Source organism: Squalius cephalus (genome assembly GCF_949319135.1).
Source record: "Squalius cephalus genome assembly, chromosome: 9".
Taxonomy (NCBI): Eukaryota; Metazoa; Chordata; class Actinopteri; order Cypriniformes; family Leuciscidae; genus Squalius; species Squalius cephalus.
Window position 1 is genome coordinate 7,331,534 of NC_137130.1, and position 13,358 is coordinate 7,344,891.

A 13,358-nucleotide genomic window follows, 5' to 3' on the forward strand; every position below is an offset into this window, starting at 1 on the left:
ATCTAGTTTGGTGTTTCCACCCCCTCCTGATGTTACATGCACCTGAGCATACGTTTTTCTATGCTGTACTCCGTGTCTGAAACTTCCTAGTTTCTCTAGTTAGACTTCGGAGCTCTGCCTGTAGCTCTCGGAAGCTCAAGAGCCTGGGCGCCATTGGTGCGATTCTGGTGTACACCTCCTCGTCAGAAAGGCCTCTCATGAACTGCCGTGTTAGTTTGCTATCTCGATCCAGGAATGGCTTACATCCTCTTTGCTTCTCCTCTACTGTTCTCATCTTTGCCTCCAGTGCTATAGCATAAGAACAGGCAGAATACTGGCTCCGCTCATAGAAGTCAGCCAGAGGGTCTAGGGAGCCTCGTGTGTCGCTGTATTCGGCCCTCAGTTCTTCCAATGCTTTCTCAGGGGTCAGATCATGTGGAGGTAAGTTAAGGATGAGATTTCGGGCTTCACCTCCCAGGTGTCGCACAACAGTGGAGAAGCGAAGGTGCATTGGGAGCTCTATTGCCTCCAAGAGATATTGCATGTTGCGAATCCAGTCTTCCACCAGTATCTTACAGTCTGGATTTCCCGTGAAGACTTGAACATTTTTCACTTGATGAGTTTGCATGAAACCTCCATAGGCTGACATAGGAAGGCACTGGTTGGCAACTGCTCGAGCAGGAGGCCTGAATGGTGTCATGTGTGGTTGGGCAGACTGGCTGGCAGATGCAGGCGGAGGAGGGACAGGAGAGCGAGTGTCAACATGCATGTTGAGGTGGGAAGGAGGAGCATCAGCGTCTGCCTGGTCTAACACTACCTGAGGGCTGTGTGGAGTTATGTTGGGAGCCCATGCATTAGCAAATGGGGGTGACGGAGTGGCTCCACTATAGCCTGAAACTTGAGCGGTGAGAAATGCGGCCTCGGGGGAATGCACTTGAAAGGCCTGCTCAGCAGCTACGTGCTTAACTGTAGTATTCGGCCCTGGTGGGCTTTGAAGACTCAGTGCGGGCACAGTAGGGGGATGCGAATAACTAGAGTAAACCTGTGGGCCGGGCCTAATAAGCGGGGCTGGATGTGGCGCGGCAACTGGATAGGGTTTGAGCGACTGCTGCACTACTGGCATCTCAACGAAAACATGATGTGTAGAATTTTGCCACGGCCCAGCTTCTGAGGGCCCATGTCTACTGCGTTTGCGAACAGAGGCATCAACCGACCTATCTATGTGGCCACCTGGTCTTGCATCTGGGCTGTTGTCAAAGCAAAGTGGCGGTACCTGCCCTGAGGCCCCAGGGCCTGGCAGCCTTCGTGCATGGGCTGGTGTCACATACTGGTCAGCATAGGGCAAATTCGTATGGGCTGGTGGGCCAATGGTGACATGCTCCGCTGGCGTTAGGAGACTAGATGCACAGGTGGAGGAGCACTCTATGTCCTGTGGGGGGTTTGCGTAGGTCTTCGACATCTTAAAATCCAAATGTGTCTACTATGTGCAAGCAGGTTAAATGGCAGTGTAATTAGAGTCTATGGAGGTGCTGAATCTATGTAAAATTATGCAATCGTAGAAATAATAACGTTCTAAAATAAGCTATATGTTTCAGTGAGATCAGCCCAATGAAAAATGTAACCAGCTTATCCCAAAAAGTTAACGACTCATCAACTAAAATGGCTTGTCAGTTTAAACTTAAACAGTCCAAACTAAAGTCTCACTGAGTATCAAGCAGATGCACAGTAATCTTAGATAAATTTCACAAATCTCAATAGGAAAAAATCTTATCTCTTGTCCATAAAACTATCAGATATGTTTTACATCACAGCAAATTAAATTTAAACAGTTCAATACCAGTTAAGATTCTCAGCAGACTGTAAAGGATATAGCTGTGTTGGCAGATGTATCCCCAAAATCACCAGTTTGGTTAAGAATTCCAGTTTGTTCATTAAAGGGGGGGGGGGGGGGGGGTGAAATGCTCATTTTCACTCAATCTCCTGTTAATCTTGAGTACCTATAGAGTAATATTGCATCCTTCATATCTCCAAAAAGTATTTTGTTTTATTAAATTTTTAACATAAAGATAGGCTGTACCGAGTCTTTCCGGAAAAAAACGAGCGGCTGGGGGCGGGCCATGTGGGCGAAGCTTAGCTGTGCTAACGCGCCAAGCTAGTGACAACACACAGAGACATTTGTTCAACAAACAGTTTTACTCACCGTCCGGTTCCAACGCACGACCGCGAATTTTTATCATTGTGACTGCTCGATCCTTAAGCATTAGACGATCTGCAAATCCGTAGATCTGGGCTTTGTTTATAAAACAATCATCGTCGAAATGCAGGGAACAACAGTCTTTACACAACTCCGTTTATGCTCAGGAAAACAAACTCCATCCACGGGTTCCTTAACGCTGGGTTCTTTGGGAATCTGTGCAGGGTTGTCTTGCCCTGGCAACCAAAAACACACTTCTTTGGTGACATTGACTTCCCAAAAGCCGGGCAGGGCGCTTTGATGGCGAACTGCTTTAACTCTCTTGCTCTGGTCTACGAGTGCGCGCGCGGCCGCGATCTTACCGGAGAAGTGCCCTTAGGACCCATATAAGGAAATTCCGCCCTATCTTACGTAAGACAGAGCCATACTCGAAAAAAACTTTCCGAAACTTGTGACAAACCGGAAGGAGTATTTTTGGAACAAAAATACTCCTTCAAACGTACAACTTAGTTTTTGAAACTTTGTCCATGTTTAGCATGGGAATCCAACTCTTTACCAGTGTAAAAAACTCAGTATGCATGAAATAGCATTTCACCCCCCCTTTAAATATAGTTCAGCATTCAAACCACTGGCTATGGAAATCTCTTCCTCTTCGGTCTAGAAGTGCCACAATCCGGGTCACGGCACCAAAGATGTAACCCTCTTTCTCTCTCTCCGCGCGTTCACTGGTCTCTAGCACCGCCGCTCCCGCTCTGCGTTGTGTTATGTATGTTCGTGGGTGGTGGTAGAAAGCGAGGACTCAGACACAGAGGGGTTCGGGATTGTGGCTTGACCGTTTATTCCACAGCACGGCATCTATAGTGGTGATAACATGAACTCAACTTAAGTTTTAAGCTAGCAAATTACATTTCAATGTACATGCAATTCAACAGCAAGCTCGTGCTGCTTATATTACCATAAATAGCTTTGCATTAGCCACCATGTATTAATCACATTTTAAAGGAAAAACAAAACATTTCAACTCTCTGCATTACTCTGCATTTAGGTCTTAAGCAGTTTAAAACACAAAATATCTCAATAAACTGAACTTTAGGTCGATAACAACAAATATATTTTACATTGCTTTTTCCACTACCATTAACGTGGCTTACCTATAGTGGTGATAATGAACTGAAGAAAAGATGACACTGCTCGCGTATCAACACTACGGTACATCAAGAGGCTCAAACAGCGCTAAAGGCACTTTAATTTGTCCTAATACAAGTGTTATAGGGACACCTTGTGGACAACACAATATACTGCCTTACAAATGTAAGCTGTAAAGACTTATTAGAAAGGAAGAGGAAGATAGAAATAGTTTATATTAGATTATTACCAGTCTCTTTATAAACCAGAGTCAGAATTTTTGGATGCATCTAAAATTAAAAACTACTTTTTAATTTTTTTAACCTTCCCACAATTATGTCAACAAAATAAAGACATTTACCTCAGAAAAAACTTGTTAGTCACCCAGAAAACTTCTAGAGAGAAGCATTTAGCTAAATACTGTCATTTTATCCATATTCATTATATTCTTTTTACGTCTCTTCAATATTTAATGCAGGCCTATTTACCATTTAAATGTTTATATTTCAAAAAGCTAATTAGAGTAAAAACATAATTATCTATTTTAAAGTTAGTATTATAACTTTATTATTATAAAAAGTTCCTTGTGTGTAATTTAAGTGCATACAAATCAGTTAATTTTAACCTTCAATATTATAGAAATGTAGTACCAACGTACTCCCTATATAGTTTACAGCATTAGTTAGATTTTTTTTTTCCTTGAGAAAATTTGCCATGTACTGTACCTTATATATATCCAAATTAATCCATATTGAATCAAATCGCAAGATTGTGAATTGAAATTGAATCGAAGTGAGTTTGTGAACTAGAACTAGAAGTGTATGATTTTGATTAAGCCACTCACTTGGTTCGTTTCCTGAACTAGCTATTTTTTTTAACAAATCGGTTGAATGAATGATTGAATGACACACTCATTAAGATAATCATTTGTTGCTACACACTGACATAACAATGTAACCTGCAGGAAGAGTCACTGAAAAAATGGCCATTGTTGCTTTTTAGTAAACAGCATAATACAAGTCTTTAATAAATATTTACATTTAATAATAATAGTAAAAATTTTCCCACCAAGTAATACATTTAATTAGCCTACCATTAGGCTGTTTAAAGTTTTCTATTGACAGAATATGTGGCCACATGTGTATTTTTAAAATGGCTTTGAACATCAATGACAACATCAAGAAACTATCCATTTTATAAATGAGGTTTTGCAGTATGTTTTTATCACCTGCAGGCTTCAGTACAGTTTTCCTGTGAGATGTCAAGCCATTGACCTCAGCTGCAAAAGCTTACTTGGACACAGTTGTTTCTGCAAACGAGAAGTGAAATTTTAATCGAGGCTATCACTGTCACACCTGCCGCTCGTATGCTGCCACATATACCCCTCAAATAATGCCCAAACACACACATCGACAACACTTGTGCATGTAGGCTATTTAGGATGGACCCATGTTATTGTTTACATATGCAAATCTTCCGCTCTTCTGATCAGTGGTGTGCATCAGCCTCCACTGAAGAGAAATTGTGGGCAATAACATTTGATATTATGGATGAATAGCTTTGCAGGGATTTTTCAGAATGTATCTCTATGGCAACCTGTAAAACCCAATTTCACTGACACTGAATCATAAATTAGGACGTAATTGTTGTGTCCACCCAACTGCTCTCTCTCACCATATTTAGTCACACATGCTACCACATTCTCACGCTTGTCTCTGCCTTATCTCTTTCACTTTCCTGTTTTTTTTTTCCGTTTTTTTTCTTCCTTTGGTGTACTGCCATAAAAAAAACACTTCAAGCATAATTAGAGGGGAATTCACTAATAAAATGTTCTTGCTGATAGCAACATTTATTTGAAAGCAATGTCTCCATAGTTTTAGCGCCTGTTTCAGTAAAGCAAATATGCAAAAGGTAATAGACCCTTAAAATCTATACTAAACACAATTTGCATACAAATTCCCAGTCGTGCAGTCCTAAACGCACAATTGTGGAGGATGCAGTAGACTATTACAGTATGATGTACTGTAAAGGGGACCTATTATGCAAAACTCACCTTTACATGGTGTTTGCACATAAATGTGTCAGCTGTGTGTGTACTCAACCACCCTATAATGGTAAAAATCCACCCACTCCTTTTTTTAATCCCCATAAAACATAAGCAGTGACTCAGAATAAGCTGTTTGCAGTTTCTAGCAATGTGATGTCACATTGCTTTGGCCCCACCCTCAACTGCTGATGGACTCCGCCTTATTAGCATAGACCCCGCCCTGAGTGAGCTGTACACAGTCCATGTATATCTCCTCGCCAGAGCATTTAACAGCAGCATTCAAGTAAGAAATGTATTCTTATTAAAGCTACAAAAGTTATTTAAGAGCAGCAGTGTTGGGCAGTAACGCATTACTTAGTAACGCGTTACTGTAATTTGATTTCTTTTTTTGAAACGGAGTAATGTAATGCGTTATAATTTTCAAAATGGTAATTAGAGTATAGTTCCAAGCCCAAGTTACTATACGTTACAGCTGTGTTGTATCGCTGTTGACAGAATGCGGTGTTTTATTATCTAGATTGTAAAAAGAGAAATAGCTTTTCAGATGCCTTCCTGTCGCACACGCAGTGAGCTGACCATCTACCCGAGACCTACTTTGACTGTTAAGAACTTGCGCGACGGGTGAACCGGCAGTTTTCTTCATTTCCTGGAGGGCGAGGGTGGTTGCTGCACGGAACTCCCGGAGGAGCTCTGGGTCAGAACCACCCTTGTGTATGTCCATGAGCGCCTGGGCCTGGTGGACCTGCAGGAGCGCCATGGCATGGAGGGCGGAAGCAGCCTATCCACGGGCTATTTAAGCCTTTGCCATTAGACCGGACGAAAACTTACAGGCCCTGGATGGGAGGCGAGGATTACCCCGTCAAGAGGCACTGGACGCCGGACACAGTTGCATCGCGATGGCACGCTCCACTGGCAGGATATCCTCATACCCCTTAGCTGCTCCGCCATCAAGGGTGGTGAGGAGGGAGGACCCACTAGGACGGCTTCTGGCACTATACGGCGCAGTCCACGTCCTAGTGAGCTCCTCATGCACCTCCAGGAAGAATGGCACCGAGAAACCAATCGTCCAACCGGGAGGGTTCGGGACGTGGTGGAGGATTCCACACAAGCCCGACCTTCTTGGAGGCCCGGGAAAGCATAGCCGCCCATTCTGGATCAGACTCGGACGATGTTGCACTCCCCGAAGGGGGTAACGCAGCCGAAATCTTCATCTCCAGAGGACCAAAGCTCCCCCTCTGATGCTGCGACTGACATCTGGTCATCAGCTGGAGCCCTCAAAGGAAACGACAAAGGAACGAGCGCTCCTTTGGAGGCTCCACCGGCTGCTGTGTTTGAGAGCCGTGAGGGGCCCACGGAGCCTGGCTCGGCGGGGAAGCCCTCACCGTAATCTTCAGATCAACCTTACTACACGCCAAAGTAGCTAGAACGGTGCATAGGCGAGGGGACTGCACCTCCCTTGAGGTAAGCGAGTCTTGATCTTAACAACAGCCATAGTCATGTTCCCGCAATGAGAACATGAACTATTCACAAAATCAGCCTCAGCGTGCTGAATGCCCAAACATGAGCGGCAGCTATTGTGGCCGTCTGCTGGCGCCAGGGAACGACCGCATCCAGAAACGCACAGGCGGAATGACATCCTGAAAAGGGCGCAGTGTCACATCTGTGATGCTCTTTTAGTAGAAAATAAGAAAGAAAAAAGAAAAACTCTTTCAGTGCTGATGTTAATGGAACGCCCACCGAAACCGTCACACACAGAAATGTGATGCTGTGAAAACAGCAGTTTTTGAGCTGTAATGCTCGCGGCCACCGCTGATCGCGCCCGTCACGCCAATACAGAGTTCCTTGCAGGTTGTCTATTGCAGCACTCGTGAAGTCAAGTGAAACCACTCGGCTCCTCAGCGAGAAACAAAGATGTGTGCTCCCGCTTTCGTGTTTATACCCGCGCTGCGGGGCGGGGCGCGTGACACGATTTACGCACGCCAACGTTCATTGGCTCATTCTGTAGACACTCGAAGATGATAGGGCTCCCTGAAGTGATCCCAATTACGTCGTATTACGTCAACGTAACGTTGAACGTGAGCGACTGATAGGGAACTGCAAACAGCTTATTCTGAGACACTGCTTATGATTTATGGGGATTAAAAAAAGGAGTGGGTGGATTTTTACCATTATAGGGACAAGGATGGTTGTGTACACACACTGCCGACACACATTTATGTTCAAACACCATGTAAAAGAGAATTTTGCATAATAGGTCCCCTTTAATTTAGCATCTGGTTAAACTGGATTATGGCTGGTTTGTGATTTAAAAAACAGTGCGTGTGTGTGTGTGTACTCAGGTTTTCCCTATGTTATGGGGACAAAATGTCACCACAAAGATAGTAATACCAGAAATTTTGATTCTGAAATTTTGATACAATTTGTTTTCCCCATTAAGGAAAAGAGCTTCTAAATTATACCAAGTGATGTTTTTTTGAAAATGTAAAAATGCAGAACGTTTTCTGTGAGGGTTTTGTTAAGTGGTATTTTTAGGGTTAGGGGATATAATATACAGTTTGTACAGTAAAGAAATCATTATGTCTATGGAAAGTCCCCATAAAACATGAAACCCTACATTTGTGTGTGTGTGTGTGTGCGCGCATGCGTGGGCTGGTAAACCCTACACTACCACCACAAAGATGGACATTTTTGGTCCCTGTGAGGAAAACAGCTTATAAATCATACTAAGTGATATATTTTTTGAAAATGTAAAAATGCTTACATTTGTCTGTGATTTGTAGGTTTAGGGGTAGGGAATAGAATATACAGTTTTTACAATATAAAAATCATTATGTATATGGAAATTCCCCATTAAACATGAAAGCCAAACGTGTGTGTGTGTGTGTGTGTGTGTGTGTGTTTGTCACAGTACCACAGGCAAAAGTGCTGCAATGGTTTAGTGAATTTGTCCTTTAGCTGTTTTTGTACAATTACTAAATGGAGAAAAGGAAAGGTACTGCACAGTGAAACAAAGTTTAGTAGAATTAATTTCTCCTATCTGGAGCTTCAGGCACACTGAACCTTGAGAGTGTGTCTGAAATAATTCTCTGGGAGATTAATGAAGTCCACATCTAAATGCCAATGGAGGGTAATAATTAGAAACTTCAGCATGACAATTATACATTCTAATTCTAATAGAACGCCAAATCGTCATATTTCTCCACCGGCAACGAGGAAATGAGCAGAAGTCTTGTTGGAGAGCTTTTAAATACCTTCTGATCACGGTTTGAATTATTGCCTTTAATTTTAACTTCTCACACAAGCTGTGTGAGTTATGATGAGCTAAAAACTAATTTGGTGAAGGCACTTCAAATGAAGGCACAAGAAAAATTAAACTGAGTTATTATCACAACACCAAAATTTCAGTATTTGATAATACTATTGAAATTCAACACTAACATAATGTTATGTTCGCTTTAACATAAATATTATCAAAATATATTTTAAATGTTAAATATTAATATAAATATTAAGAAAATTTCAAGTGTTTATCAGTTAAATAAACATTCCTTTATCAGGTTTATAAAAGTGATCAAATAAAGAGCAAAGACCTTTAATATAAAAGCAGTTAAAAAATCTAATGTTAAACAAATTATATTATATTATATTATATTATATTATATTATATTATATTATATTATATTATAATATATTATATTATATTATAAAAATAAACTCTATATATCAATACAAGTCAATGCAACTAATACTGTTAAAAGACTGGTATCTTACTAAAAGTACTGAAAGTACGTTTAACGCCCCTTGAACTAATATCATCTGTATAAAGTGTAATCATGAACATGGAAATGGTTCACGATTGTGGAAATGATTAATGTCTTACGTCAGTCTTCCTTCATGAGAATAATCTGGAACATACTGTGTCTCCCTGCAGGCGACTCTGTGCACTCCATGATTACGATGCAGCCTGGCTCTCGGGCCCTCAGGCACAGGTGGGGCTCAGTGAGGGGCCAAAGCCGAGGACTGGCTGGAAGGGACGTGCCTGTGGCCAAAGATCCCAGAATTAGGTAAGAGTCCCTTGAAGTGACCAACTGCCACCAGACGTACATGGCTTGTGTGTTCCCTTACTACCTCACGCTCAAACTGCCATGCCAACCCATCTTCAGGTTTCTTGTGAGGACACCATATGTTGCCTTTGGACAAGTTAATTCTCACTTAAGGCAAATCACACATAACTTATTTGCTACATTTTCTTACAACTTACATGGAACTCATACATGCAAATCTGTTATTTGCACAGAAATGGCACACTACATCTTGAATGCTATACAGACCACAGCAAGTCATATTACCCAGAACAGTAATTACATCTTGAGAGTTATTGCGGTTTTATGGACTGTGGGCGTTTGATGTGTACAGTGCCGCAGTTTCTCCATGGTGAAACATTTCAGGTCGCCATAGCAACCCAGAAGACCTCTTAACACCTGACGATTGCGCAGAATGTTGACATTGATCAGGGTTTTGTCAATCTTTGGAAATGCACAAATAGGTTTGGACTGAAGACTCAAGACATGAGGAAATCCTTCTTTATTAATCAGTTTGCTATTTTAAAAGCAAATTAGTTTGTGTGTGAACCTTTTGTGTGAACCTCAAAAATACAGAAAAAAAAACAGTAATATTGTAAAATACAACTTAAAATAACTGTTTTCTATTTTAATATACTTATATACAGTTGTCAACATCACAAATATAGTACATTTGTTTATATTTTAATTTTTTATACACATTTATAACACTATACTTTGTGTTATATTACCTTGGCAGTAAATGACAAAAAACTATTACAATGATTTCTAATACAACGGCTGAGGGAGTGATGACAAATTTGGCATCTTTCTCTCTTCTGACCAATGTAATCAATCACAATATAATCAACATATTTGTCCCCTCTTTTTGAAAGATGTGGAAATGCTATCGCAGATTTTTTCTTTTGTTGTTAGAGCAAATGGGAATATAATAATTATATTTGCTGTCGTCTCCCATTCACCGCTATAGAAGTTTACTCAACTATGACGACTTCCGCTTCTGAGAATCCCAGAAATGTGAAAAGAGTCCACACGCTTATTTGGTTCTCAAGAAACATTTCTTCATATTGTTATCAAAAACTTTGTGAAAACTGTGATATATATTTTTTTTTTTTGGATGAAAAGAAAATTCAAAAGAACAGCATTCTATTTGAAATAGAAATCTGTATACTGTATATGTATAGAAAATTGTAGCATTATAAGGGATCCACTGGAGGCAAGCTTATTGAGAACCCAAGTGCAGTTTATTTAAACAAAACAAAATTAAATTAAACATAAAACAAAGGCATGGCATGGCATGAAACAAAACCATGGACATAAACACGAACATAGACTTGCACAACAGTGGACTACAGGAAACAATACTTGACAAAACACATGGCAAACATGAGGGCTTACACTAATGATCTGACAAGGGACACCTGTGAACAATGAAACAATGAACCAATGACAACATGACACATCAGACAAGGGAACACATTGCAGGATCACATGACTTTGAACAGGGGATCACATGACAGACATAAAACATGACAAAGACGAGACCAAATCGTGACACGATATACATGTCTTTACTGTCACTTTTGATCAATTTAATGCATCCTTGCTAATAAAAGTATTAATTTTTGTCAATTTTTTGTACTGACCCTAAACTTTTGAATGGTAATGTATGTATTTGTATTTAACTGAAAAATCTATAAATCTGCCATAAATCTCATACTTTTAGAAAAGGAGAGATCATGAAATTAGTCTAATGACACACTCTTTAAGATAATTGAATGACCAAATAAAAAGAATATTAAAATCATGTTGGTTTTTTATTTATTTATTAATTAAAATCATAGTACAAATATTGTGAATATTCAATAAATTGCCTTGTACTACTTTGTACTGTGTCTATAATAATAATAATAATAAAAAATTCTCCCAACTTTAGATTATTAGGCTTTGTTTATCTCTTCTTTGACAAGTTCATGCATACACAATGATTTCAGAGAAGGCCTTTACCCGATTGTTGAGTGTCCTGTATAGGACCGGCTCAGAGTCACGTCCCTCATCTCGTTAGAGCATTAATCATGCATCGAGATGAAAACTGGCCAGAGCTCAAGTGCGAACCGCCTCTGTTTGCATGTTTCTATCTGCCTATAGAGAAAATCTCTGTATGAGTCACTGAAATGACATAAATTACCATTGCAAATACAAGAGCTTAAAAATCACAATAATGGGTAACGTTAAACACTCCAGAAGCAAAGAACAGATACATTCATAAACTGTTTTCATAACAGTGGATATGAACAGCCCAAGAAAGAGAAACCTGCTCAGTGTGCCTACACAGATAATTTAATTGTCTATTAGGGAAATGGATGGGAGTAATGACACATCATTACAGACATTAGTGTTTCTGATCTTCCAGGCTTTGCAAGAATTCAAGTTTTGTGTTCAGACAGAAATAGAAAGAAAGAGAAATAGAGAGGATGGGTAAAGTGTTATTCTTCCGCTTTGTTTGTGGTCTGGCTAAAGTCAGACTGCTGTAGTTCTGACAGAATCAGATTACAACCATGCTAATTAAAGTCAGTACAGGCTAAATTAGCCGAGCTGGGCTTGAGTGGCCACAGAACTGACCGTTCCCCTGTGCACTGGATAACCTCACAACATGCTATTGCTAATATAGGGCAAATTAAGAGGTTGTGAAAGTCTATCCTAAATTACCCATGCTGCATTAGGTCCCTGCACAATGTGGTGTGTGCATGACCTAATGGCCTACCAGGAATGACATCATCCATTTGGGTGACATCATTATAGTTTGAGATTCCTCTCAGTTAGGCTAAAATTTTATTTAATTTTCACTGTATAAAATGATTTTTTGAAGTTGTAAATAATACAAAGATTACTGGATTATGTTTTACAAAAAAATACTGGTTTAGATTTTCCACTTCAAAATTTCAAGTTTAACTCAATGTATTACTTGCCTTTTCTTTTAAGTTTCTTTTAGCAATTTCAAGGTAAATCCTATTTTTAATGAATTATTATAATTAATTTTGAAGTGATTATACTTATTTTAAATAATTATATTTTGTTTACAATCATATAGCTGATGAGGAAAGGCGGGTAGATATGCACTCTTATGGATGTTTGACGTAATTGAGACGAGATAGACATGGCCAGTTGACATATCACAAAGCCTTTTATTGTGTATCTGGTCATTTTGTTCAAATAAGGGCAGCAGTTGTCCAGAAGTTTAGTGTGTCATTTGGAAGAGGGCCTCAATCAATAACTAATGAGACAGAGGTGGAGTCTTCCTGTCTCTTGTTCAATGTGACACAGATCAGACAAGCATTGAATTTGTGGAGTGACACACAAAAAGCATCTAACAATAACACAAGGTTCATCAGTGCACCATTTCAGCCTTGACCTTGGAAAAACGGAAAAAAACAACTTAGCATTTGAAGCTGTCATTATAACCTTTTGTCCTGCCTCTGGTGCTTTCAATATGTGTGTGTTGGCTTTAATTTGTTTTCCATTGACTTTTTTCGAACTCTTTCTAAAGCTTCAAACTGCGCCTGTAACCAACGGTACCGATCGAGTCATTTGCATGCTCCTGTGAGATTCTGCCGAATGCCCCCACATTCGTGACAATAAGGGTATTTGTTTTTCACTCTTGCTGTCTCCATGTGAGGTATCCATGGTGACAGTCTTTGGCCTCTGCATTAGGCGGTCGGAATAAAGATGTATCATCAGTATCATCGGTTTAATAGTCTCCTGAGACTAGACTGATAAAGTTCCTCTGTGCGTGCTGCTGGAACACTACAAAAGAGATTTACTGAATATTACTGGCCTTTATTATCTTTTCCTTATCCTTATAGTGGACACATTTGTCATTGTTATGCTGTAATTACATTACATTAAATTATATTACATTTAAATGAATAAT

The 13,358-nt window shown here is 40.0% G+C and overlaps 1 protein-coding gene across 3 annotated transcripts in view; it reads left to right on the forward strand.

Moving 5' to 3' along the window:
* Positions 1-13,358, forward strand: part of pde1a (phosphodiesterase 1A, calmodulin-dependent) — a 109,944-nt gene that overhangs the window by 19,011 nt on the left and 77,575 nt on the right. For all 3 annotated transcript variants that reach the window (XM_079882297.1, XM_079882298.1, XM_079882299.1), the window contains exon 2: positions 9,277-9,409. In XM_079882297.1, coding sequence (XP_079738423.1) covers positions 9,277-9,409 — 133 coding nt within the window. The remainder of the gene's footprint in view (positions 1-9,276; positions 9,410-13,358) is intronic.